The 27,716-nt window shown below is 48.5% G+C and overlaps 1 protein-coding gene across 1 annotated transcript in view; it reads left to right on the forward strand.

Annotated features, from left to right (window-relative positions):
* The window catches only part of LOC308229681 (fibrillin-2-like), a gene marked incomplete at both ends in the record, with an annotated part of 89,957 nt that overhangs the window by 20,587 nt on the left and 41,654 nt on the right, over positions 1–27,716 (forward strand). The window contains 4 exons of the mRNA XM_080633864.1: positions 1,580–1,675; positions 13,874–14,071; positions 15,460–15,585; positions 25,138–25,263. Coding sequence (XP_080489990.1) covers positions 1,580–1,675; positions 13,874–14,071; positions 15,460–15,585; positions 25,138–25,263 — 546 coding nt within the window. The remainder of the gene's footprint in view (positions 1–1,579; positions 1,676–13,873; positions 14,072–15,459; positions 15,586–25,137; positions 25,264–27,716) is intronic.

Genomic DNA, 27,716 nt, shown 5'->3' on the forward strand with positions numbered 1-27,716 from the left:
TGTTATTTGGCAACACTGACTTGCTATATAGGAACCTCAATATAGTAATTGAAAGACATTTTGCAGTGTTCTATGACTTGGTTCTCTGGTTTGTCAAATCACTTCCGCCTTTCATAGGGAGAAATTGAATTTCCCCCCCCTTAGCTTTCCAGGAAAGGTATTTGGCAATTTTAAATCACTGCTCATGCACATTGTGGAAGTAGCAACCACACAACTTGGGTGCCATCTTTAGTACATGTCTAGCAAGCAAGTGTGCACGATAGCTCTGAAAGAACCCCTGAGCAAATGGAGTTTTCCAGGGAAATTTCAAATCCCTGCCTCCCTGTGAGAATCGCTAAGGTTCCCAGTAAGGTCTATAAGTAAAAGCTGGGCAAAACACCATATTTCCCCCTAAACTTCTCCTCAGCTGTCACTGATTCCTTTTTTGCTGCAGCTTTCCAAACAGTTCTACTCCAAGCAGACAAACCATATGGAAAATCTCATTCCGAACAGCTCAAGCTTGGGAAAATTATAAGTAACAGCAACCCTGGGCTTAGAATGGAACGTGCTAGGCAACCTTAATTATGTGCTGCTACCAGCTCCACCTATAATATCCTCAGTAGAGTTTTCATAATGGTTCAGATATTGGCAAGACATCACTGACAGGGTGGGGAACAATGGAGAGTCCCACTGGCAGCATCCCAGAGAGCAGATTTCGTCTTCCTCAGCTCTAAGATGAGTGTAGCCTTGGAAGGCTTGGAAATGCAGCAGTACCTGGTCTCTGCAGCTCAGAGCTTGGCCCTAGACCAGGGAGGGCCGCACTGAGGTGCTGTGGACCTCAACTTTCATGAGGGTCTATTCTGCTCTTCTACAATGTGCTAATGGTGTTGGGCAACTGAGGAGTGAAGCTCTCTGCAGGAACTTTAGGAGGTGTCATAATGCTACTCCTCTCATTAGTCATTACAGCTTCGGAGATTTCAGTAGGTCAATGGCATCTGTCACAGCCAACAGTTGCCCATGGCACGTGCAGGAGTGTTCCTCCATCCTGCTCAATGAGCTTAGCCCCAGCTCAGGACCTCATCAGCAACCTGCCCCTTTGCCTTCAGTTAGCTGCGGTTTCTCAGCTAAGGGTAGCAGGTCTAATTTGAAGTCAGTGAATACTTTGCGTGCAGATCAGACTCGTTCCTCTTTGTTTTGGGTCTGTGGGATTGACAAGTCCCCTCTCCTCACAATTCACTGCTGCCACACGTGAAACATTCGCCTTTATGCAGTTTCTCATTGGTATCAGTTCATCTTGACCTTGCCGTTTAAATCCCAATGCTGACCTGAGTGAACTGAGATTCCAGTGCGCAGGAAATCCTCCCAAGTGAAACGAGACTTTATAGCCTTCTTATAAATGGGTTCATTCAGAAACAGGAAGTAATTTTCTAGGGAAGAAAAAGATCAGGCTTTTCTCTGTATGTTCCCTGCATGGAGGAGCCTCTTGATGGGTGAGCGACACAAAGTAGGCGACATTCCAAGTCCTGCAAGCACAACACGTCTCACCCTGGGGTCTCACTAAGACCAAGAATCCCTGATTTCTCTTTCCCTTTCAAAACAGCTGTCTGTGAAAACGGCTGTCAGAATGGAGGCCGATGCATTGGGCCAAACCGTTGTGCTTGTGTCTATGGATTCACCGGCCCCCAGTGTGAGAGAGGTAAGGAACACGTCTTCATGATGCTATCAGTGACAGGGCAAAGGATGGGGGGTTGGAGATTTAAGTATTAAAGATACTCAATTTGATGTGAATTTCTGCTCTATTCCTCTGCCTGATTGCACAGCCTCTAACAACAACCTCATGCCCAAAGCGCTCCCTGAGATCCCTGGTTATGTGTCTCTGGACATGTGGCCCTTGTAGCTATTTCTAAACCTCAATAAACCCCCATGCTGGGTACAAAAAGGGTATTTTTCTCTTGGGCATTTCCCTCTTTCCCATCTTGATAACCTGGGAGTGGCTTAGGAATGCCAGGAAGCCTCTTACCGCAGCATCCTCATGAAGGGAAGGTGGCACCATCAGCCCCTTCCTAAAAACTAAGAGAGAAGGGGAAAGAAACAGCTCCATATCCCTCCTGTCCTGTTGCCCCAGAGCTGGATCAGGGCTGCAGGGGGGCAGGATCCCCTCCCTGAGCTGCTGCTCATGCTCTGGGGATGCACCCAGCACATGGAGGGGTTCTGGGCTCAGGTGCACGCTGAAGCTGGGTCATGGGGAGCTTCTCATTGACCAACACCCCCAAGTCCTTCTCCTCAGGGCTGCGTTTCGTTCTGGCCTTTGCAAAATGGTTTTTATGGTTTAGTGCTATATTTACTCGAAAAACATTGAAACTTATGACCAGAAGGGAAGTTTTTCCATGACAGAACCTTATTTTAGTCAGCCTGTTTTGAAGGGAACCCTGAGCCAACTCTGGTTTATTATAAACCTCATGCGGTTCGATGCCAGCTGCTCCTCCACTATGAAACAGCTCCACTGAGAAACACAGTTTTTACCAGCTAAGAATATGGCTCTTAGTGACATGTGGCTTTGCTGTAGCTCATCCAGCCCGTGTGTGCTTGAGTAGAGCAGATTTACACTTGGGCGGTGTGGGTATGACTGAGGGTTTGGCTGAAGGGTGCAATTTCTCCCTTTCCTGTTGGCTTAGATGGACATCTCACGACGCTGCTCTGATATGAGTTTTGGCAAGGGGCAGAGGGGCACGGAGCAGAAATGAAACTGAAACACGAAGCCAACGTGCAGACTCCCAGAATTAAGATCAAAGCACGCTGGAAATGCTCTGTTTTTTCTAGCCTCTCGCTTGCCCGAGATTGGGCGAATTCTGTTTAACTTCGGGTCCAAGGATTGGGCTGCTCCTGCCTTTAATGTTTTTTTTTCCAAGCTGGGGATTCTTGGCAACAGGATTTAGAGGGTGAGATAGGAATAACAGTTGGTTTCTGGTAGCCCAAGCATCAGTCAGCCCTGCTTGAATCGCGGCCAGCAGAAATAGGCAGAGCTCAACGTAGCTGTGCAATGTTCCTTGGGTTGCAAAAGTGTCTACTGAACCTAATGGTGCAGGTGCCCCATAAAAGGCCTCTGCTGTGGTTTGAGCCTCACATTTATTGGCTGCAGAGAAGGGAAAGCTCTTTAAAAGCCTCCACACACATTTACTGAAGTAACCTTTCATTGTTCCAGGCTCCTTCTTTGTGCTCTCCTGCAAACACAGATATCGGTTGAGCACTGCAGGTCTATATTCTTTAAGCTCTCTCCTTGCCTTTTTCTAGCACACACGCACACATATGCACTGCTTTCCTTATGGAAGGGTATTACGGTAACAGCCTTTCTCTTTCCAAGGCTCTGCCTTGCAAGATTCCATCCCCTGAACCCAGGCTCCAGCACTGTGTCTACAGAGCTGCTTCCTTTTTGCCTTGCTCCCAGGGATCTGAAGTATTGAGGCTTGTAAATCCGCACAGACATTGGCTGGGTTTGAAAGGGAAGCTGGGAATTTCTGAAGGAAACTTCTGGATGCAGCAATGCCAGGAGGGCCTGAAAAATCCCCTCTCCTGACTCTGCCTGCGTGGTAGTGGAGGGGTTAGCAGAGAGAGTGGAAGAGGCAGGGAAAGAAGGGGTCTGAGCAGGGCCAGACTTTGGAGACATCTTGTAATGTATAAAAACCCTTACATAAAGAGAGCATTTTTACAAAGCCTTTAGAGATTTGGGTTAGTCCAGACTTGTACAAAGAGACAAAACAAGCTCTCCAGCTGTGTATACACGGCTCTTCCCTGCCAAGACAAATAGCGCGCTTGCTTTGCTAAGAGATGTTAAAAGTTACACTTCTCAAAGAGGCTCCTGGCTGGGCAGTTGGGGAGCTGGCAGCCAGGTGAGGTGGTTGTGACTGCTCCATGTGGGACAGCGAAGGACTTAACCCTTCCAAGGAGCAAACTCGCTCCTGCTCCATCTCCAGGCCTGTCCTGATGAAGTCCCAGACTCATTGGAGACAGGACCACTGTTGACTTTCTGTTCAGTGTCTCCATTTAAAGCAGCCGGTATTTGACATGTTTACAAGCATCCTTGGGAGTCTCCAGTAACAGGAGACTCAAGCAGCAGGCTTGGAAGGAACACGGATCATCTATAGCTCCATCTATAGCTCTGAGTCCCGTTCCTGAAGATTTTTCCCCAAGAAAGATTAATTCAAAGCAGAGCTTGAAAGCCACCGGCTTCATATGGAGGAAGAACAATTCTGCTATGGGAGCATCGCCACATCATCCATGCATGCCTGGGAACGTGGTTGAGTACTCTGGAAATTCCTTGGATTTCTGCCTGCATCTCAGTGGGCAGAGAGCTTTTGTGAACCATGGAATGGTTTGGGTTGGAAGGGACCTTAAAGCTCCTTCAGTTCCACCTCCCTTGCCATGGGCAGGGGACTCCTCACCCCAGACCATTTCACCCAAGGCCCTCTGTACAGGTGGTTTAAGCTGGAAAGAAAGCAGGGATAACGTGGTATGTACAGTCATTTCCCTTAGTACTTTGCTGTGAGATGTCTACTGGTAGGAACCAGGTGGGGTGGGAGATCAGACCACAGTCACAGCCTGTAGAGGAGAGGACGTGTTGTAGGATCCATCTCTCTTACTGAAATGGGGCAATTGCTTTGAATCACTGCTGGGTAATGCGCAGGCACTGACTTCAGGATGAGTGTGTACAGAGGAGTGATCTGTTCTGCCATAGACATATGGACTATGGACCTGTCTGCAGTGGCAAGCACTGGAGAACGTGCCAGTCATCTGTGGTGATGAAAAGAAGGGATTCAAACCCCACAGATCAATCCGACTGCAGATTTATTTAGGGTTTTCATTTTCCTTTATTTCGCTCTAACCCTAAAAGGAGATAATTTTCCTTTGAAACTGGAATAAACTACATTCCTGAAGGCTAAGCAACAGCTTCTGCTGCCATGCATTCAACAAGCCTCATGTTCAACAGTTCAGGGCTGCAGTAAGAGGCTGCTTTGTAATAGAAGCAATCTAACCAACTTCACACTTCATTCAGGAAATACTCCACTTCAGAGGTAAATACCTTAATAGCTGGGTACTCAGAGAATCTTAACATCATTTCCTCCCTCTACTTGACATCTTCAGGGATGAAGAACTAGAGAATGTAGTGTACAACCCCAGCAGCCTTTGGTAACATGAACTCCCATTACATCAGTGTGGGAGGAAAAAGCTGCAGTACAGAAAAAATGAATCTGTGGGGAAAGAGGCCACATTCTGTTTTCAAGGGGTTTACAGAGAAAGGAGACATTTTGATGTCGTGTCTCTGATCTCACCCTCTTTCAAGCAGGAAGAAAAGGGTTGTGAAAAGGGACCATGTTTGAGGTGGGGATGCTCCTCCTGTGTTCCAAGGATGAGGTGGGACTGGGTTTTCTTTCCGTCCAAGTGCCGAGGTCTTCACTGCCGATGCCGGTTGCTACCTCTCATGCAAGGAAATCTTTTCCTTTGGAAAAAAGGGTTTTCAGAGTAACACCCTTGATCTTTGTGGAGATCGTCTGTGGTTCCTTTGGTTTGTCTGGTTCAAAGGGCTCTGGCTACGTCTGCATGGTGCAAGGTTAACCAACCGACTCCTAAGGGGATGTTCTTCAATACAAACACTGAGCTGAAAGCCAGCTGTGCTCCTGAAGCCTTGCATGGTTGTTCCCAAGTCCTGTATCCCATGAGAGCCTTGGAAAGGATTGTGTCCATGTAGAGATAACAGCAAACTTTCAACTGGCATCCAGTGCCTGAGTTCTGGCTCTTCATTAGCCAGTACAAGAAAACAAAGCCCCATCACTGAATACAGAGCTCCAAACATGTGAACAAAAGCAAGGATGGGAGCCACAGAAGACCCCAGATGTGCAACATCCATGGAAAAGGCAGTGTTCTTCCACAATGGTCACTGCAGGACTGTTCTCTTTCCAAAGCCATAGCCAGGGCTGGGTTGGTTTGAAGTGAAAATCTACCTGAATCTTGGTTAGGTCTAATGCTGACAGTCAGTTTTGTCTGAAGGCAAGACAGATCCACAATGATCTCTACTGTTCCCTCCAGCCGTAGCTTTTCCAGTGACAGACATCCCCTGCCATGTATAAAGAGAATGCACGATCCAGAACACCGTCTTGTAACCTACAGATGGATGCTCATGAGTGGCTGAGCATAAACTGCGTTTTAATCCACTTGGATTTCCAGATGGTGGGAATATTGCAGAATACCCCATTATTCTTGCTTGTGAAGCATCTCCAACCCCCCTCCTGAGGAGACTGAAGAGTGGCTTTGTCTCAGCTTTTCTGTTTCCTCTTCATAATGATTTCTTCCCCCCCCCCCCAAATATTCAGTCTAATTTGGAGGCTTAGGAGAAAGGAAACAGCCACACAGGATGTGTCTGAGCCCCCCGGGTGCATGTAAAAGCCATAGCAGGAAGCAGGCAGCGGTAATGTGGTCCCTTTGCTCCCTCCTCTCCTAACTCAGGTCACAGACTTGAACTCCACGATGCTGCTCCTAGTGAAGTAATCGGGAGGGATTTATGGATTTCATACCTTCAGCTGGAAACACCCCCGGAGCCCAGGCACACAAAGGCATACATCATGCTGGCAAGAAAGGGACCACAAATAGTTCATGGGAATTCAGTGCTCTCTGGGATAACGCAGAAAGGTTTTAATCTCAGCCTTTGCATTGCAGATGAAGATAGGTCAAAAATCTCTCGTCCATACAACAGGCAGTGCCTGAGGTCCACGTCCATTGTGAAACTGAGCCCAAATCCAGCTCTTCTTCTGAAGGAAGAGCAGCACACAGTCCCGGAGGAATGGAGAGATCCCAAAACCAGGGACTGAGATGTGGCTCCTTGAGTGCCCTTTGCCTGACTCTCCCCATGCATCCCCTGGGCTGAAAGGCTGTCCCAGGGTGCCATGAATTCTTACTAATTCCTTGGATTCCAGTTCTTTGGGATAGCAAAAAGGCAGGGGCAGCTTTGGCTGTGCTGGGTCCTTTCTGCCATACCCACTCAAAGCCATCGGGGCACTCGCTGGACACTCATCAAGCCCTTCATCCTATGAATTCCAGATTAATCTTGATATTCCTTCAATCAGATCTCTTCTGCAGGAATGCTGTTGGCATCTCCCACCCCCCAGATGAGCTTTGTAATAAAAGGCTGTGTTTATAAAGAGATTTCTCATCGCTGTTAGAACCCGGGTGTTCAGCTGATCTTTCCTAGTCCTTTGCTAATACAGATGTTAAGACATAAAGCAGAGCACGTAGCTGGGTTATAGAATATATGAATATATGATATAGATATGTGGTAGAGCTCCTTCTCCTCAGCCTGTCTCCAAAGATGGGGAAAAAGCTCCCATTTCTCTACATTGTGGTAGAAAAAGCATTTTGAGAACTGTGGTCCAGAGAGCTCTGGCATCTACTGCTCTGCATCACCTGCATCTATGTGGAAAGGTCTGGCGTCAGCTGCCCAAGGAGTGGGATTCAAGTCTTTTCTCAGCTGTAAGTTGCCATTTTCCTCCTGCAGACAGGTTTCCTTGATGAAATAATTGTAGTTCTGTAAAACCACATTTCCCTCTGATCTCTGCAGAAAACCAGTCGGAGGCTGCTGGGAATGCTGGTGGATGGAGGCACATCCTGCACATGTAATTGTCCTGCGTGCCTGTGGGCTTTATGGTCCAATCTTTAATGAGACAATCACTACTTTTCCCAGCCCATGTGGGCAGCACTCCCGCAGCACAGCTTCTTGGTACCTTTGTTTGTGGCTTGGTGTTCAGCATGTGGCCCAGGGGCCAGTTTGCTGTGCACGATGGGAAGCAGCCTCTGGAATCAGAATGAATTGCTTCCAGAGCCCTTCATGGAAAGAGCATTCTCAAGATTTACCTTTAAAGATGACAGGAATGTTTTGATGGGAATATTCCAAAACTGCTTATCCTGGTACAAACCTGTTTCAAGGTTAAATAGGTAAAATTTGGCAAAGGTACAAGTAATAGCAGAGGGTCTTTGCAATGAGATGCTCGAGTCAGCCTTGTCCAAAACCAAGCTATTTGCATTGAACTGAGAAACATGGGAGTATTTGAATTGGCCATAGCTGAGTGAGCTGAGAAGCCTGGACCATCATGGGTTGGACCTCCTTTTCTGCAGCTGACACCTCCATTGCCTGCTCTGGGTTGGGCAGGAAGGCGACTGCCTCATCTTCTGACTCTCCATCACTCTTGGATGCAGTGACATTCTCACTGTGGGGAGGAGTGTCCATGAACAAGCGTATCCTGATGCTGTGGAACCTGCTGATCCCTGCGGAAGGAAAGTGGCACAAAGAGAAATGCTTCTTTTCCCATTTCACATGAATCTGAAGACTCTGCAAGGTCTTGAAGCAGCGCTCTGCAGGTGACTGTGAGGAGTGCAGTGGAGCATCACATCGCAGAGGCTCAGTTGAGCACATTTGGAGGTAGACCCATGAACAGCTGCAGTTCCTGTGCACTGACACCAACCCAAGGCTCTGCATCAACTCTGTCTTCTGCAAGCCCATGAAGACGGATGAGGAGGAATGCAGACTGGCAGGAGAAACATTGCTTGGTCCGCATCTACTGAAGGCATTCAGCTCATGGTGGCACAGCTGCTCCAGGCCTGTCCAACTAAGCAGGGTCCATGTGCCCCATGAGGAAGAGTCTGCAGCTATCAAACCTTTTTGCTACTCCGAGCACCTCCACTCCTGCCCATCCATCTCTGCACTGACCAGGCAGTGATTCAACAGCCCACAGTGTTCCGAGCCCCATGGTCTCTTCCAGGCTGGAGCACACAGCGTGCTCCAACACTCCCAGGCAATTTCACAACCCAGATTTAGATGGAGCTGAGGAACAATTCCTGCCCCAAAGGGTGCTCAGGCATTGGAACAGGCTGCCCAGGGCAGGGCTGCAGGCACCGTCCCTGCAAGTGCTCACACACCGTGGAGACGAGGCCTCAGTGCCATGGGTTAGGGGTGGCCTTGGCAGTGCTGGGGAACGGTTGGACCTGATGCTCTTGAAGCTCTTTTCCAACCTGGTTGGTTCTGTGATTCTGAAACTGCTGGAACCACAGCCCCGTGTTGCAGTGTGTGTGCTTTGTGCCTCAGATGCTGCTTGCAGTGGAGAGCCCTTGGAGTTGGGCTGTGCGGGGAGCTCTATCTCAGGTTTCATCAGGCTAAGACTTTGACAGGAAACTGTAAAAATAGGACAGGAAAACTTAAAAAAGTTCTCCCTTTACTATTTCCTTCGCATATGTTATTTCAGCACTTGGAATGTCTGGCCTTAGAAACCGCCCCGGCCAGCTTTTTCTTCTCTGCAAAAGTCCAAACAGTTAAACATGAGGAATGTGGCTGTGTTTGCATGAGGTAAGGAAATGACTAGGTGGAGAAAGTATGCCATGAGAAAGGAGCCCTTGACGGAGACCCTTGCGCTGTTCTCCCTGCATCCGCCGCTCCCCCTCCCAGCAAAGCCGTCACGTAGGAGGCAGCCTGAGAGGCTGAGCAGACCCTTGGAGCTGTGCTGTGTGCTGAGACCTAGGATCAGCATTCGATCGGTGTTAGAGCGATGTAAAAGCTCTGCAGTCACAGTGCAACAGAAACAAGCACAGGACTTTCTGTCGGCTCCTCAGTTGGTGGCTTTCGGATGCTGCTCTTCCCCGTACATTCGTGGTGTCTCTATGAGCAGGACATGAATTGCTCCATTAAGCCTTTAATTTGGAAGCTATCAGCAATCCCAGCAGGTTCTCCGCAGGCTCCCTAGGGAATGGCCCCACCACAAGCAGCCAGTTTGTGTGGGCATCTCTTTGGCTAGAAGCTTGCGGAGGGATCTGCCAGGTTAGGGCCTTGCCTTGGTCATGTCTTGCCCTTTCCCAGAGCTGTTTGCCTTGCTCCAGAAGCCTGGAAGCTTGCAGACAGGAGGAGCTGCCAGGCTGTGCGCCCATGGCCCGGGGGACCAGCCTTGTGCTGATGGAAATAATTCATTAAACCAGCAAAAATAGATATCAGCCTGGATATTCCCTGTCCTTGCTCTCCTCTACTGGGCTGCTGGAGCTTATAGAAAGCAACGTGGAAGCCTGCCAAAGCCTGGGGCATATGTTGTAGTGACCTCATCCCAGCGTGGTCTGTGGCTCCCTGGGGACTGCTTACAGGCAACGCTTGTCCCTATGGCTTGAAGCAAAAGCCTTCAGCAGCGGCGTTGTTTATTATGGGAAGGAATTTGGTTTTTAGCAAAGAGAAATCTCTCCTTCCTCGCTGCTCTGTTTATTTGTGTTGTGAAGAAGGAATTCACCCAGCCCACGGCCTGGCTCATTCCAGCCAAACGGCCGCTGGAGAAATGGGAGGCTGCAGGATGGGGTTGGGGGTGCAGAGGAGAGCTCTTCAGTCCCTTCACCTCTGGACTCTGCTTACGCGGCTGGGTCAGGCGTATTCGTGCCTCTAGGACTGTGTTTTAAATAGCAAGGGATTGTTCCTGCTTTTCCACCTTTACCCTGGGATCGGAATTCCCACTGCAAGCGTTTGTTTACGTGGTGACACCCTGCTGGGTAGATGGGTGTTAGAGAAGTGGAGGAATCCTTTCTCTTGTGAAAGATGTCCAACAAAACGCTTCTTTTCACAAGTTCTTGGTCGAAACCTACTGATTTCCACAAGGGGAAAAAGAAGAACCAGTTAAAAGGGAGGGGATGTTAATTTTCGATGCCTCCCCCCTCCGGCAAAGCAGTAATTTGAGTTGGGTATGAAATAAAGTTGTAAATGGTCCAGGCTCAGGCGCTGTTTCAATTCAGGTGGTACAGAACAGTTGAAGAACACCCTTGTTTAAGGAAGTGTTCAGCTTGAGGTCTCCGTCAAAGAAATCAGGCTGGATTTAACATTTCCATGCAAAGTAATGGCACTGAATATCCCAGGGAACCATTCCCTGCAAAAGATAGCCCTTGTTTTCATTTAGCACTGAGCAATAGAGAAGGTGCCTTCCAAGCGTTGTCCATAAACGTTTGATAGCCTCAGAGTGGTGATTTTAAAGAGTCTGCAACTGATTATTCTTTTCTAATGACTCCAAGCTGCATTTCTGCTCTAAATTATAGCCACGGCTGGCTATAAAGAGCAGTGCATCATTCATTATCACCTCTCGGAGGAGCTTGGACAGGCTCTGGCAAGGTGAACTTGGGTTAAGTAGGGTAGGCAAAGCCAGGGCAGCATCCCTGGTCCTCAAGTGGTGGACATGGGGAAGCTGTGAGGTTTTGGGTGCTGGTTTGACTGAACCATAATGCACTTTGCTGCACTTTAATGTCTCAGCCCTTCCAGCAGGACTCCATGCAGCACGTGGGTGAAGGCAGATGTCCTCAGCAACCATAGAGTGTTCCTCCACTTCCATCCTAGGCACTCATTAGGGGAGTTCAGAATGTCTACAGGGATATTTTCAGGAAGCTGCTTGCAAGTGGAATAGCGTGGCTCAGTATAAGAGCATGTGTAATGGCAAGGATCCCACCCATTAACTCCCCAAGGCTTTGCGGCTTGGAATTGTCAGGGATTCATTAGCTATAGGGGCTCCTAACGATCTCCATGACAACCAGCCAAACATGGGAACTGGGAATGAGGTCTATTCCTGTTATGCTTCCTCTTCTGAGCACATCTGGGGCCTGCGTTGGCTGCAGGATTGGGTAGATACGACCCACGATAGCCTCACCATGGCTCTGCAGCATCTGCAGAAGTCGCTCGTATAGGGGAGGTGATGCTTCAAAGCCATATGTGGAGGGAGGCTGGGGTTTGAACACAAAGAGCGTAGCAAAGAGTCAGATTTCTTGTGGTTAATGCAAACGCGTTAATGCTTCAGCTCTGATTGCGTGGTCCCTTTTGCCATGTGAGGGCTTTCTCTCCTTGCTGGCTGCTCCGGATGAGTAGGCATGAAGAGTAACCTAATCTAACCTGATGGTGACAAGAAATCTATGATTCTAACTGTATTTGGAGAGGTTAAGTCAGGCAGTGATTGATTTTTGCAGCTACAAGTGATTCTAAAGGCCCAGATATGTGTTAAAAGTCTCCTCCGTAGAGGTGGAAAGATTCTGATTCCCAAAGTAAAGCCTGGTCCAGTATTTCTTACAAGCTTTTTAATGAGAACTTTGCCTGCAGATAGAAAGGTGGAACTCATCCATATCCTAGCACTGGGCACTGTTATTGTAAGGTTGAGGAAACAGGAAGAAATCTCAGCTTTCAGTGAGGAAGCCACCTTGTCTCTGCTTCTCTAAGAAATGTGCCAGCAAAGACCAAGCTTCTAAAGGAGAGCTACCTGTGACAGGGTTCCTGGAAAGTGGGATCCCAAACATTGACTGTAAAGGGGCTTTAGACATCCAAGTGTGCATATTTCCTTAATAAAATTTGATTGGTGCCCCATTAAAAATTCACTCATTTCACCATTAAAATCAGCAACAGATGGGCGGTGGAATGCAGCCAGGCTTTCTGCATTCCAGACTGCAATTTCCTTGGCTTCGTTCCCTCCAAAGAAGTAAACTACATATGAAAACCTATTTTTGTCAATTATTTGTTTCAAAAGGGGGGGTTCTCCCTGTGCTTTCGTTATCAATGTCGAGGAATTCTTGCTGCAGTGTGCCCAGCCTCGGCGAGATGACATGGGAGGTGCAAGTTTACCCTTTTCCTCTCCATGCAATTGAGTTTTGGGTTATACGTTAAAGTGATGTGAGCTTCTAGGAGCCCTCTGTAGGTAGACACCACAATGACATGATGCAGGATTTGGGACTGATGCAGGGATTTGGGTTCACAGCCACTTACTGGGCACTTCAACATCAAGATTCCCTAAGCAACTTTGAAAGCTCAGCCAGACTATCTGAAATAGCAGCTCTTTGACCAACACCTAACATCCTTAGGCAGTTAATGGGGAATTTTCTGGCCTGACAATAACATGGTTAAAGGCCCTTTTTCCAGCCACAGATCAAACACTTGCGTGCAATCATCTATTCCCAGGCGAAGGAAAATCCCTCTTGTTTCAGAATCTTCTTTCCCGATGAATGCCTGCTGTGCTAATATCCCTAATCAAGGGTCATGAGAGCCCAGACAGTGGCAAAGCCACATTCCTTAGTGCAAACAAGCCCTTCAAAATAGTCTTGGCTTTGAGGGGTAGGAGGATCCTTGCTGGGAATGGGAAACAGGCTGGTGGATTCTGCAGTATCTGGGTTTTAAAGATGTAGTGAAAATTGCCAGGGGACCTTTAAGAGTTAAACCAAAGAGATTAATCACAGTGACATGTATAGCAGCAGGAGGTTGACTTTACAGAGGCTGTCAGGGAGTGTAGAAATCCTTTTGTGGCATTTACAGTAGACATCATGGGGAAAGGTTTGGGAATCCTTTCCCAGAATGTTTAATGGGTGAGAACTAGGACTCTTACTCTGCAAACCATGTAGAAGTGGTATGACAGCAAGACATCTCCATCATCCTCTATGTTTATGGTATACAGGCTCTCAGACCCTAAGGCTGTCCGTGAGAGATGCTTGTAGCACGTCATCCCCATAGGCATCTTTGCCCCTAACTGAAATGAAGAATCATTGGTTTGCTATCCCCAACAGCTGCCTCTTTGCCTGACTTCGTATCTTGAGTTCATTCTAAGGCCAGTACTTAAAAGGAGTGTCTCAAGGCATAGAATAAGTATAGTTCATGGGAAGAGGCTGAGGGAGATCACGAAGAGCTGGCTTGGAGAACCTCTTGATGATGACATTGAGCATACGGCAGAAAGAAGGTCACCACCTCCAGTACTGGGCCCTAGCACCTGAGTGGCTGTGCTGGTAGGCAGGAGAACAGACACTCTGTGTTGGACAGAAACCTTGTGTTTGTGTCTTGACCTAACCCATGGATGTTATTGTTCTCCCTCAGACTATCGTACTGGTCCCTGCTTTAGCCAAGTGAATAACCAGATGTGCCAGGGCCAACTCAGTGGGATCGTCTGCACCAAGACCATGTGTTGTGCCACCATTGGAAGGGCCTGGGGTCACCCATGTGAGATGTGCCCTGCTCAACCGCACCCCTGCCGCCGAGGTTTCATTCCCAACATTCGTACTGGAGCCTGCCAAGGTAAATGCCATGACCATGTAGAGGATGTTCCCTTACCCATCCTGGTGGGCACTGACAGGGTGAGTGATGAATGCCTGCCAGGAGCCCCAGTTCAGAGACCAGTTCTCTGTGTGAGCTTTTCTAAATCCATCATTATATGTCACAGAGCATCACCATGGACCTTGGGTGTCTCATGGGATCATCTAAGATTATCAGAGCTCAGTTAAAGAGTCTGGCCATGCTGTGGTTGTCAGGTGACATCCTGTATCCCACAAGATGTAGATAATCAGGCTAGTGTTTCTTCAAGTTTAAAACTAAGTTGCAGCCTTCCATATGTCCTCTTTTTGTGGTGCTGCTTCTGTCCTAGCACTGGAGCACGATCAACACTTGAATTGGGTGGCTAGTGCTCTGTAAATTGTATTACTGGTTCAAAATGGAAGCTATGACTCCTTCAAGATCTCACAGGCAACTACAATATACATAAATCACATGCTCAGAGGTTGCATTCAGGGTCCAGGGCAACCAGGCACAAATAGCAGAATGGTCCATGGAGCTCCTATGAACAGATACGGCTGGCAACCTCTCTAAGGGGTTGCAGCGGTCTCCGTTCAGAGTTGCATGAATTCCTTTCTGCATCAGCAACTAACTTCAGCCTTTACCTGCTATGATCAAAAGCCAAAATTACCATCCAAATCCCACGTTATCCTACAGGACAAAACTGGGAAGGCTGAAGAGGAGAACTGTTTTTCTGTCTGTTGTAATCTGTGTTTTATGGCCCCAGTATCTTCAGGAAGGCTTGGCCTATTTAATAGATTTGTCACTCACTGTTACTGCAAACAGAACTGGAGTATAAATCAGACCTGCAGCACACAGGTAGGGTGGTTCTAAGCAGCAAGCACTGAGGTCTTCCTGAGGTGCTTTGGGAAGCACAGTGTCCCCTCACTGCTGTGGACACTGCAGGATGCAGTGATGAGGATGCAGGATGAGCCTTCCTGGGAGAGGAAAGAGCAAAACCTGAGTCCATAGGTTCCCCTCTCTGCCCTGTGACAGATGTTGCTCCCTGAAGGCTGCAGAAGGACATCCCATCAAACCACTTCTCCTTCCCAACTCAGCTACCAGCGTGGAATGAACCATGAGGGGGTAGACACATGGCTGTTTGCTTTGGAAAACATTACTATACTTTTGTCCCCCTCTTGCTTGTGTAGATAAGGCAGCAACATATTTATGCCTGTTTTCTGTCCTTCACCTTATTTCTAATGTGATCTGATGGGCAATTGTGTTAGGAAGTGTAAATCCATGTACTTTGAGCAAAGCTGCTTCTTTCTCATAGGGTTCTCACCACGACGGGATTGAAAATTCATGTGCTGCAATGGCTTCACTTTCTAAGATCTTTGCTCTTCTTCCTGTAGATGTGGACGAATGTCAAGCCATTCCTGGCCTCTGTCAAGGTGGAAACTGCATCAACACAGTGGGTTCTTACGAGTGCAAATGCCCTGCGGGTCACAAGCAGAGTGAGACCAACCACAGATGTGAAGGTAGGACTGCAGCCTCCTGCACAGCTTCACCAGCCTGCTCAGCACAGGGTTCAGGATACACTCTGGGAGCACACGAGCCACTAAAAACTGAACCTTTCTGCTCCCAGGGCATCTCCTGGGCTGTAGATGATGTAGATGTAGATGATGTAGATGATGGCAAAGTAGAGATGTGAAAGAGCTCTCATGCCAGCCTTGGTGTTAGCTTCCAGTTAGGAGGGAGTGTGGCAAGCATGAAGGCATGATGGAAAACATACTGCAAAGTGCATTTCTGATCTCTTTATCTGCTTCCCAGAGTCCAAGGCAATGAGCAATAGAGCTTGCTTGATCTCTTAAACTAGGAAGAGGGGTTTATTCATGTAGGTGTTCTCTGAAAGATCTTTTAATGGCTGCACAGACTCATTGAACAGACGGGACATCCGGAGGGCTTTAGATCTCGGCTCAGATGAGGACTGGCTTCAAAGCTCTATCAGGTTGCTCAGTCTGAGCCTTTCCTCTTGGGGCTCTTGTCCCAGGGTTGCACCACTGTCCTGCTGAGGAATATTTTCCTTATCCACTTGAGATTTATCTTTTTGCAGCTTGCAACTTGTCACCTCTAGTTCAATAGAGTGACTGGAAGGAAGGCGAAGCAGGTGGAGTCTGGCTAACTGGGATGGTGATGGAATAAGACAACCAGAAATGAAATCAGGGCCCTCAGTGCACTGCAGAAGGTCTGATTCTGTGAGATGAGGGTATGGAGCAAGTCAGTGCAGTGATGCTTCACTGACTTGGTGACATCCTTCCAAACTGACATGTTGGACAGAACCTGAACCTTGTCCTTCAGTACAAAGCAGGGGCAAATGAAATGCCAGTCACATCCTCTGAGCATTGATCCTGTGAGCCAGTGGCCTGGTACTGTCCCAGTCCCACTGGGGAAGCACTCCCCTCTGCTAGGCCAAGGTTATCTGCAGACAGCCTGCCTGGCTTTCCTGGCTTTCTGGTTACCCTGTAGGATGCACCTCACTCATCTCCAATGGTGGTGTACATAGGAGCGACCTTTTCAGCCTCAGCATCTCTTGGAAATGATACAGTGCTTCAAAGTGCTTTGGGGTGTGAAGATTTAACAACGTTAAGACTAGTCATGGCAGTTAAGGGAGATCTCTGGTTCTGGAAGCCCTGGAACCGCGCTAGGACTCAGGATAAGTTGGTCCACTGTGTTACTTAGTTAAATTCAGGACTCACACAGTGAGACCAATGTCTTGGTCCATGCCATAAGGCACATCCTTCTGGGGTAAAGTGTGGAGCACAGGCAAGATGAGGTGCAGTCGGAATGTTGAACATTCATAGTGCCACCAATCTGAGCCCTCTTCATGAGGGTCTGCATCCAGCTCCTTAAAGTCCAGTCTCAGCATCTCCTTTATCACTGCTTGGTGTGTCTCAGAGGCGTACAGACCTCAGAGGTGGGTGATGGGAAGGACGTGCTCTCCCCAGGCATTCCACAGCAGTACCTTGCCATGCAGGCTGCACCTCTCAGAAACAGGGGAATAAGCATTTGTTGTATTTTCCAAACATCTGGCAAATGAAAAGGAAACCAGCATTAAACTTTTCCTGCCTTGGTTGTTAAAGCTCTTTCCCACATACCCTAATGAAACCCTGCTGCCAACGTTCGCCGTTTTAGGGATAAAACGTGTTCATTGCACTGATGTGACTGCAACCCACCTAGCTGGGCTTCAGAAACTCCACTTCCCTATCATTCCCCTCCCAGGCTCCGTTGTAACCAAGACAAGGGATGATAAATGCACTAGAACCCAGACATTTCACCTGGAATTTGTTTCTAGGTGGCAAAAGCACACAGAGAGAGCACTTGAAGCAGTCAGCATGACAGGAACCCACCCCTGTGGCACTGTGGGTATGACAGCGTCTGTTGTCTCATGGTTGCCCAAGGGAGCTGTGAATGCTCCATCCCTGGAAGTGCTCCAGACCAGGTTGGATGGGGGGGTTTAAGGTCCCTTCCAACCCAAACCAATCTGGGATTCTATGGGTTTTTTTCCCAACAGTCAGTTCTCAGGGAAAGAAGCATCACTGCTTCCAGGTGACTGTTCCCATACCCTCACTTCCCTGTGCTCCAGACGTTTCCTGGCTAGGAAAACTGTAGTCATCTCTGTGTCAGTGCCTGCCGTGTGACCTGGGTTCAGCCCTTCCGAAAAGCTTTTCCATAGTGAGACACAACCTACAGAGGTTAATCCTTCAGTGGGGGATGGATGCTCTTTCATGTCGAGCAGACATCTGTGTCTGTGGATCTTCCTTGGCAGGATGCCACGAGACTTTCTCAAGTTAACAGAAGAGTTTCAGTGCTCCAGCATCCAAGGACTTGGAACTCGTGGAATCCAAAGCATTTTACGTGCATCTCAGGTGAAGAACCTGCTCCCCAAATTCAATGATGTCCCATGCAATTTGGCTGCCTGATGGGCAAAGGCTGGACTGCACTAGAACCTCAGGACACAGAAAACCACTCTTGCCTTGCTCTGCCTCACCCGTGCTGGCTGGGGACCAGGCAAAGCACATATGAGATCGGTTTAGCTGGAATCTCCTATACAGCAAGATTAAAACCAATCCATTGTCTGAATCTGTCATCCAGATGCTTGGGGCCTCTGCATGGGTCCCTGCTTCCCAGAACGCCTGCAAAAGCAGCATGATGTGGCCATAAACAGCTTCCTTTCACTCTCCTTCCTGGATAGCCATAAAAAGAGACATCTCCAGTGTCTATGGTGTCTGTTCCATCACTTATCTTACCTCAATTGCTAAGGAGACCACCAAAAGAGGATGCTTTTTACTGACCTAGAGGTCCCTCTCTGCGAATGAGATAAGCATGAAGGCTGCTCTAAACTGACAGGGTTGAGGTTGTTTTTGAGGGCTTGTTTCCCAGACACAAATCCCCAGCACATCCCCACCAGGCAGCCAGAAGGTGAAGAGGATATTCGGGTTATCACTGTTACCCTGTAGGACATACACCTCCTGTAAGTCGCTGAATGGCAGAATAGAGAGCCAGCATCTTGTAAGGGCTTCCCCTTTATAAAGACAGGAAGATCTGGACCCTGTCTTGGTGTTTGCTGCGTGCTTTGATACATCGGGAGCACTGTTTGGTACAGTGATAAAGCGCTGAATTCCTGCTCTACTGAGATTGTACTGCCAAAGTAGCTGCATCCGTCCAAGTAACCTCCTCACTTAGCCAAGGGTGTTCATCAAAATAACAACCACGAGCATAAGAGGATTTTTTCTTCATTCAGGTATGCTGCAAGCCTGAAATCTCAAAGCTGCAGGGGTTCCCTTGTTGAGCCTGTTTGCACTACATTTATAGCTGGCGAAAGGAGGGATTTCTCAGCTTGCACTGAGAGCATCCTGCTTTAGGAAGAGGAGATGGTTTCCTCTTGTTTTGAGACTCCTTATCCAAGCCTAGCATCCAGGAAGTATTAAAACTAGATTAAATGTCTATGTCAAATTCTTCCCTAGTTCCCAGGAGCTTGTCTTTTCTGCTTAGAAGATTCCTGCTGGGGAGTGAGGTCAGCAGATGGGATTGCATTTGAGCCAAAGGTCAGAGCCCATGTCTCTGGCTCTGCTGATGACTGATGCCTCCCTTATTAACGCAGCAGCATGTGCCACTAATCTTCTTTGGGGCTCTTTATTGGTGGAAAAGGCAGGAGTAGAGATAATGTTGTTTCTTTCCCATGGTGATACTTATCTCTTCACACAAACGGCACCTGGAATTAAGGCTCCATTTTCAGGCCCTGAATCCCTGGAGAGTAAAGATGCTTTTCTTATGCAGGATCTTCTATGCTGATAAGAGGCCAGCTCAGGCCTCATCTCCCAGGCACGTAAGGGGCTGCAGCTGGAGGCCCTGGATGAATTTTGGTCAGCCCCAGCAGGCAAATGATGTCCTTTTCCTGCCTGCAGCACATGAGAACGTGCGCACAGCATCAAGGCTGGATTTGAACCCAAATATCCTCCACGTTCAGGGTCGCTCTGTTCCAGACTTAGTTCTGCAGCGCATCTCTAATGAACGCGACACTTTCAAATAGTGGCTCGTTTTGTGCCTTTGTTCATTGTATTCCGAGGCAGCTCGAGGGATCAAGAGTTCCTGAGTTTGGGGCTGTGCAATGTATAATGAGACATTTCTGGCAGGGAGAGCTGCTGCTCACTTATATCAGTCAGTGAAGCACAGCAGTGGGGTGGAAGGGGGAGGATCTCTCTTCGGCACCACTGGACATGAGGCCAGCTTTGCAAGTGCCAAAGAGCTGCATTTAGGTTGTGTTGGGATGGAAAGATGAGCAAGGAGGGCAGACGTTGCCAGCTTAGGGCTGAGTTGACAGATCCTGTGCCTGGTTTATGGGGAAACGGAAAGAGCGGGATCTTGAGGCTTGCAGGGGAATGGGAAGTGTGTGAGCACGGAGAGAAAGGCATGCTTATATCCAATGGATAACACTGCTGGAAGAATGGAATTGTTAAGGAGGACACAAAGCCCTTCTGGCACTAATGGCGCAATATGAGGAGAGGAATCATCAAAGCTGAAATCAGACACATCCTCTGATACAAAGACTTTATCAAGAAGTCAGAGGGAAGTGAGGGGCTGTTACACAGAGCGACAGCTTGAAGTTAACCTGGGAGGAGCTGTCAAAATGACACTTAAGGGAACATTTCCATGGCACGGAGTTAGGGGTGGAATCACTGATAAAGCTTTTTCCTTCCATCATTCTAGTGGCTCTCTGCCGAGAATTCAGCTTCTTTTCTCAATAGCCCTTCCTCTACCGTATACAAAATGCTAAGCCAGCTCTGCTATCAGTGAAGTGTGGAATGCCAGCGCCTCACCCAGGATGCTTCCCAATACCCCAAAAGGAATGAGTGTCTCGCATCCAAAATTGTTCAGGGTTGATAAAATACAAGGTACAAAAAAGGACATGGAGAAACACCAGGCCAGGGAATGCGAGGCACCGCATGCTCAGTGCAAGCTCTGTCCAAACCCAGGCAGGCTCGAGCCTTTTGGACCATCTTTGGCATCTCCAGGAGCCAGATTCTTCCAAGGGAGGCCATATCCTTCAATCACAGATCTCTCTTCTTTACTCACCCCTTCCCATTTAGCGTTGGAAGGGTGATATAATAGGTGCTACTTATGTCCCTACAGGCTTCTCTTTTGTCACCACCCCCCAAAATCCCCAATCCTCTGATGAAAACAAGGCTCTATGTTTTTCACCCTGTTGAATCTCATTCGTGGCTCTGAATGGGAGGGAGCTTTCCTGCTTTTCCATGAGCAGAGGGGAGGCTGGCCCCCTCTCCTCCCAACTGGAACATGATAGCCGTTTTATTAGCCGGTTTTCAATTTGCTTACAAACTGTCCACAGAAGAGCTCATTGTTTGGATCCATTCAAAGCTCATTTCCATGGATTTGGTGTGGTTTGGAGGCTTCCATTACGCTCCTCTGTGGTTTCTTTGTGCTTTCTGGAAGGGAAGGTCTGAGAGCCCCATGTGCTGCACGAGAGAGGGCTGATGAGGCATGACCTCTGCGACGTGACACAGGGATGTTTTCCCCATCAAGCCCTGTTTTCCCAGCGGATGGAAAGGTTGGGGCTTCACCCTGTCTATGGGCACCCGTGGTGGATGGGCTTTGCAGGCTGCAGCTCTCTTTCTGAAGCTCTGTAGCCTTTGGCTTCCAGCGTTTTCAGCCTCAATGGTCAGGCCAACTCCAACCCAGCGCCTTGGAGAGCGGATCCAAGATCAACGTTTGCATTGAATCCTGCCGTTGTCTGACGAGCAGAGCACGCAGAACATTGCTTTAGTTTTTAACAGAGGGTTGGAAAAGTCCTGGAGTAGCCAGGTTGGAGTTGGAAGAATTCCCTGCCCGGAGCTGGGTGTTAATGAGAGCTCTACAGATCCTCCCCACTGCGTCAAGCTCCCCACAGGCTTCAGCTCTGAATGAACCAAAAACTAGGAGACACTTCACAAAGAGCAAACAAAGAAGGCAAAATGTGGTGGGGAAGAGCTAAAACAGTAACGAAGCCCAGAGCTCAGTTTCTCAAAGTGCAGGAGGTGTGAGGAGCCCTGAGAAATGGGCTTTCTCCCTCCTTCTTGCTAGCACTGCCCTCGTGAGCTGGGATTGTCAAGGGGGAAAAGAATGCTGCAGTTTGACTCTGAATTACCTCTGCTTTTCCTTAAGGATGGAATGCAGTTGCTTCCCCCCACTACACTTCTCTTTGGATGACTGATGCTATGTCATGAGTACCGATGCAGTAAGATGCCTGCCTGTCAGCTGGCCTCCAGGTCTCTGATACAGCAAGCTTCAGGCGAGCTCTGCAGGGGTTTTGAAGCTGCTGTTTCGAATAGCACAACCAGCTTTTGCTTCATAAAGCTCTTTCCCTTCCAGTGTTCTGCAAACTGTAACCGAACACAGGCCTGTAATTAAATGACAGGGCAGGCTGTAGTGATAAAATCTCTCTCACTGCAGGGGCCCAGGTGGGGGAAGTGTTTTCTGAGGATCTGCATTGCTGCCCTGGGAGGTTTCAAGTTGTGTCTGTGGGTCGGGAGGGCTCTGAGCATCAAAGAGCTAAAGGAGCGCTGCAAGGACAGAGGCGATGCCTCTGCTGCTCGCACAGCCTGGTTGAAACCTTTGGCTGGCTGAGGTCCAGGGTTCCTAAGAAGCCAAACAGGAACGCACCTTGATGTACGGGTGTACAACCTGCCCTATGCACTTGGGCTTCACTTTGTGTGTGTTGAAATCGAGGTTTCACTCAATCCCACAGGATTCGGAGTTGCAGCCAAAGGGAAAAAGAAGCCGATTGTGTTTGTAAGAGGTTGTGTGAGCAAGGAAAAGGGGTTGAAGGGGATTGCTTTGACCACGTGAAGCACCCAATGGAGGGGTCTCTGTCCATACCGTAGGTCTCACTTCAAAGGGCAGCTCAGCTCATCTTCACCACGCGCATTGCCACTGTCTATTGCTGAGCCGGGTGGGATGAATTTTGCTGTGTCTCGCTTTGCCTGACCCCTCCTTTCTGTTATCACCCTCTTGTGAGAGCTGGCACCACACAGAGCTCTGCTATCCAGGAATTAACCTTGGTCAGAGGTACCATCGCCTACCTGCTTCTCCTCAGGGCTGCACTAGCATCGGTAGCCACTGCATGGCACTGTGAGATTGGAGTCAGACCTTTCCTTTCCAAGTCGTTTTCCCAGTTTCTCACTGGACAGGACGCAGCTCAGCACCCCTCTGGGTAGCTCACGCCTGTTTCTTACACAGAGTTCATGCCTCTTGCTCAGCAATGGCACTGTGGCTCAGACACCCATCATCAGAGCCAGCTCTTCTGGCTTCCAGCAGTTTCTTCTGGTCCCTCCCTTGCCCTGATGGCTTGGGTTCAGGGAACTTTCCCATTATCCCTTCATCACTGAAGTCTGCTGGATGAGCTCTTCCAAAGGCATTCTCCATCCCCATTCCCATGTGAAAGGTCTTTACTGTTCTGCCTTTGCCCTGCAGCAGCTCTAACCTCACACATGCTAATGCCATCAGGCTGTACAAGGTGGTTGTGCTGTTCACGTCAGCAAAACCCCCCTCAAAGGAGCAGGTTTTGACCAGTTCCTTTTCATTACTTTCCTGCCAGCCCCCAGGCAGCATCTGAATTGCACATAAACCCCCCTTAGCCATTCACAGCAGCACCATAGATTTAAAATCCAATAAATCACGTTGCTCAGCAGAAATAGTTTATTTTGCCAATTGCCAAGACAGATTTTCTTGTGTTTCTTTTATTTTGCCACTGTAAAAACTATTGGGCAAATATTGCTTCTGTCTTTTACCACCACCTGGGCCATAACCCCCAACCGATGGCTTTGGGTGGATTAAGTAGCGGTTGGCTCTAATTCCATCTCAGTTTCTGAATCAGATTTCAGTTGGTAATAGAAATATCAATAACCCTGCTCCCAGACAGGTCCTTGAGTCAAGTGCCCCACAAGCACGTCTGGAACCTCTGCATTTAATGATATTAACATTATATATTAATATTAATATATACTAATTATATTAATCAGTGGAAAATAGATTGCCCTTTTTAAAAGCGCTGATTTACCCCTCTGTTCCCATTGATTTTTCAAAGCTTTAGGTCCCAGGTGATAGCCTCACACAGAAGATAGATTCTGTCTCTCTCTGTATCATCTGTACTGGTACTTGTTGAACTTCCTGCTCAAGAACTTTGTCGAGGTTGGAATAGAAATGGCCTGAAAAGGCTGGAGCATCCTACAGTTCTCAAGCGAACCCTGCAGGGTCTCATCTTTCCACCTCAGTTCTTGCAGCGTGGATTAAAATCTAACTCTGAACAAGATTTCATCTCCAGAAGCTCTCTTAGGGTGCAGAGCCAGGCATCCAGGATCTTGGCGATGGGCACATAGAATCACAGAACAGTTTGGGTTGGAAAGGACCTTGAGATCATCCAGTTCCAACCCCCCTGCCATGGGCAGGGACACCTCACACTAAACCAGGGCACCCAAGGCCTCATCCAACCTGGCCTTGAACACTGCCAGGGATGGAGCATTCACAGCCTCCCTGGGCAACCCATTCCAGTGCCTCACCACCCTCACAGGAAAGAATTTCTTCCTTATATCCAATCTAAACTTCCCCTGTTTCAGTTTGAACCCATTACCCCTTGTCCTATCACTGCAGTCCCTGATGAAGAGTCCATCCCCAGCATCCCTATAGCCCCCCTTCAGATACTGGAAGGCTGCTATGAGGTCTCCATGGTGAGCTTGTGGTGGTGGAGCCTTGTTCCCTTTCAGCTTGAACCTGGAGCCTGCCCTACCTTCACCCTAGAGGGATGCTTGTAGAGCACTTTGTAAGTTCAGAAGCTACATGACTGCCTCTAAGATTTGGTGCTCTTGTAACCTTCCCATGACTGTTACCACCTGCCTGGGCACCTAGGCTGCCTGGTCCTTCTGGTGTCCGGGTCTGGCTATTCCACCTTCCAAAACCTTGTGGCAATGTCCTTATTTTCCATGCTCTAAATCCAGAGGGATGCTCCTCACTGGCTTGTTGCAGCCCCACACACAGCAGTGGGCTGCTGGAGAAGCAGGATGAGCAGAAGCAGTGTGAGGCGGGACTTGCTAAGAGGGATGGTGTTTCTTGGATTGCCATGGATAATCAGGTGGGATCTCTCCAAGGACTCTCTATCTCTCTAGTTTTCCCTGTGAGGAGATAAAACAGTTCCAACTATGGTGTGCTCATGGCACTGTTATGCAAACCACGTTAAAATAGGACTGCTGATGGAGGAGCTGAACCTGCAGAGTGACATGTCTGGACCCTCCTTGCCTAACTGATAGTACAGAGGCCCTTTCACCTGGATTTAGATGCCTGAATGCACCTAAAATTGATCCAAATCCCTCCTGTATGGAGAAATGCAGCAGATAACGCATGAGCTGGTCTCGAGCATCCCATGACAACCCATAACAGCAGCTGCTTTCCTCTGCGATCCCAGCGCTGGTCCTGGATCTGCGCTCCAGGCAAGGAGATGATTTGCAGGGAATCCTCATGACTGCTGGTTTGTTCTTTTCTAGATGTGGACGAGTGTGGTGCAATCTCTGGCGTGTGCGATGGTGGCGAGTGCACCAACACAGCAGGCAGCTACGTGTGCACGTGTCCACGTGGTTTCATGACCAGCCCTGATGGATCGCGCTGCATTGGTAAGATGCTGAATAGATCTGAGGACCACAGATACAGAGAGATACCACGCTCTGAACCCCAGAGGGGAGGATTTGCGAATCACTGTCTTTGCCGATCAGAGGGCACATTCCTTCTGCAATAGCTGGAAAATGCTCTTTTCCTTGTGCCATCCCTGCGTGTGCCTGTTCTGGTCACAGGTTTGGATGCTCTTACAGACCAGCGCTTTCTCCCTCTCCGTAATTTGGACTGCAGGAGCCTCAGTGCTTGAGGTGTTTGAAAAGGGGTTGCTGAAGACACTGAGGAGGAGGGTTGGGGTGGAAGGTGTCTGGTTGGGGAAGGATCCTTGTGCTCCTACCCACAGAACTGCATGAGCTAGTGGGAGAATCCCAGTTGCTACCCCTTTTCACCAGGTGTCATCCCACAACTGCACCTTCATCCGCTTGCCTTGCAGAGGTGAAGTGGGGAAAGGGTTACTCCAAGTGTTTGCATAACCAATGCAAACAATGACTTCTAGCATCTCTTCCTCTTTCCTGCTCAGACCACAGGTAATGGCTCATAAATCCCAACTGCCCCAAGCTAATCATCAACAGGGCTGTGGACTCAATTGGCTTCATCTCATTGAACTCAGCCTTTTGGGAGTGAGCTGCTTTGCACTGAGCTGCTGGTCTGGATCCCCTTTGTACCCAGTGGAGAGAAGGAGATGCTTCCCAAGGACAGCACAGGGCACGGCTGACACCTATTCCTGCATCCATGGTCAACCTGTTTACAAGGCCATCAGTCAGCTTTTGCACATTACAGTGCTCAGGTGTTGGAAGGCCTTGGTGGGGCTGGTGTGTGCTGCTCCCTGTTTGCCTCAAGGTGTCTGGATTTCAAAGCTTCCCAGAGCTGGTGGGAGTCCAGACGTGCTTTCCGCACACTGACAAGCTGTCCTGCCTCCAGGCTGCCGAGCCTGGAGTGGATCTTGCATGCTTAACAGATCAGAACGCCTTTCCAAGCCTTGTAAATATTTGATGGTCCATTTCTCTCTGTAACAGACAACAGCCTCTATGATAAATAGATCAGCGCTCTGTTTACTTGCTCTCAGCAGGGGCACTTACTTTAGGCAAAATGAATCCCAGCGTTTGTCTCGCTGTTCAGGAAGTTCATTGGCCTTTTGAAAGGCAAGGGTGCACGGATTTGTGAAGGGAAACTGGTACAAGAGCAATGGTAGTGCAATGGCAAACGTCTGGTACCGCTTGCTGTTGAGTGCTGGAAATGAATACAGGGGAAAAAATCCCTTCCAAATTCTTTTCTATCCACAGAAACCGGAGTACAAAACAATCAATAATAATCAATAACCAAAAATAATCAATAATAGTTGTGGAAAGAAAACTGGTGTCGAGTCTAACATCAGAGTCACCTCTGATAGAGTTTAATGAGAATGCAATGCTTTTCCTCCCTTGGTTCCCAGACCTTGCCATCTGCCTGGAGGGCTGGATGAGTCATATGGACATTTCCCACTTTCCTTGAAACCAAGAGCTTCGAGAAATGAAAAAGAAGTAAAATTAGAAAGCCCAGATGTAAAAATAGCCATAGACTTGTAGAATCATGGAGTAGTTGGGGGCTGGAAAGGACCGGAGCTTATTTAGCTGCAGTGGTCTATGACTGCAACTGAACTCAATACATCATGCTCCAGCCATTTCCCTCAGCTCATTCGTGCTGCTGCTGTGCTGTCACATTTTGGGACAGACAGTATTTATCCTGGCATAAGACACGGTTACTTTTGGGGCGTCGTTGCCCTGGGATCCATATTTTGCAAACCCTGATTTGATTCTATCACTTGAGGGGGGTTTCAGTGCTTGGTTTTGGGGGTTTATGGTAGTTAAAGTCCCCGACTGAAATAAATCACAGGAATAGTTTGTAAAACTGGAAATGAATAAATAACGTGGATGAACGGCATCAGGAGACAGCTGAAGAGATCGTCACACTGCCACCTCCAGATGTTTAGACTGGACGTGACCACAGTGCCTCATATATCATGGGGCACCAGCACTGGCGAGGTGGTGACTTTATGGTGGCAGCTTTCCTATATTCCCATCCCTTTCCCCTCCCTTTTTAGTAAAGTAAACACCTTTTTATTGCATTTGAACAATCTCCTGCAGTTTCTGCAGCTGAAACAGCAAGGCCCCGAGCTCGAGTTGAGCCCAACCCTCATTAGGTGCTTGCAGGGTGCAAAGCTGGAGAAAGGCTGTCAGAGTTTGAAATGAACGTGGAAGTGTTCACAACCCACGCAGATGAGGCCCTCAGTGATACGGTTTAGTGGTGGCCTTGGGATAATGGTTGGACTTGATGATCTTAGCGGTCTTTTCCAACCTAGTTGATGCTATGATTCTGTGCTATGCTGTGATTTATCGGGTGATTCAACCACTTGTGCTTGACACAAGGAATCCAGTTCCACGCATGTTCAGAGCAGCTTCATTCAGTCAGGCTTGTC

The sequence above is a fragment of the Psittacula echo genome, assembly GCF_963264785.1.
Source record: "Psittacula echo genome assembly, chromosome: 24".
Lineage (NCBI taxonomy): Eukaryota > Metazoa > Chordata > Aves > Psittaciformes > Psittacidae > Psittacula > Psittacula echo.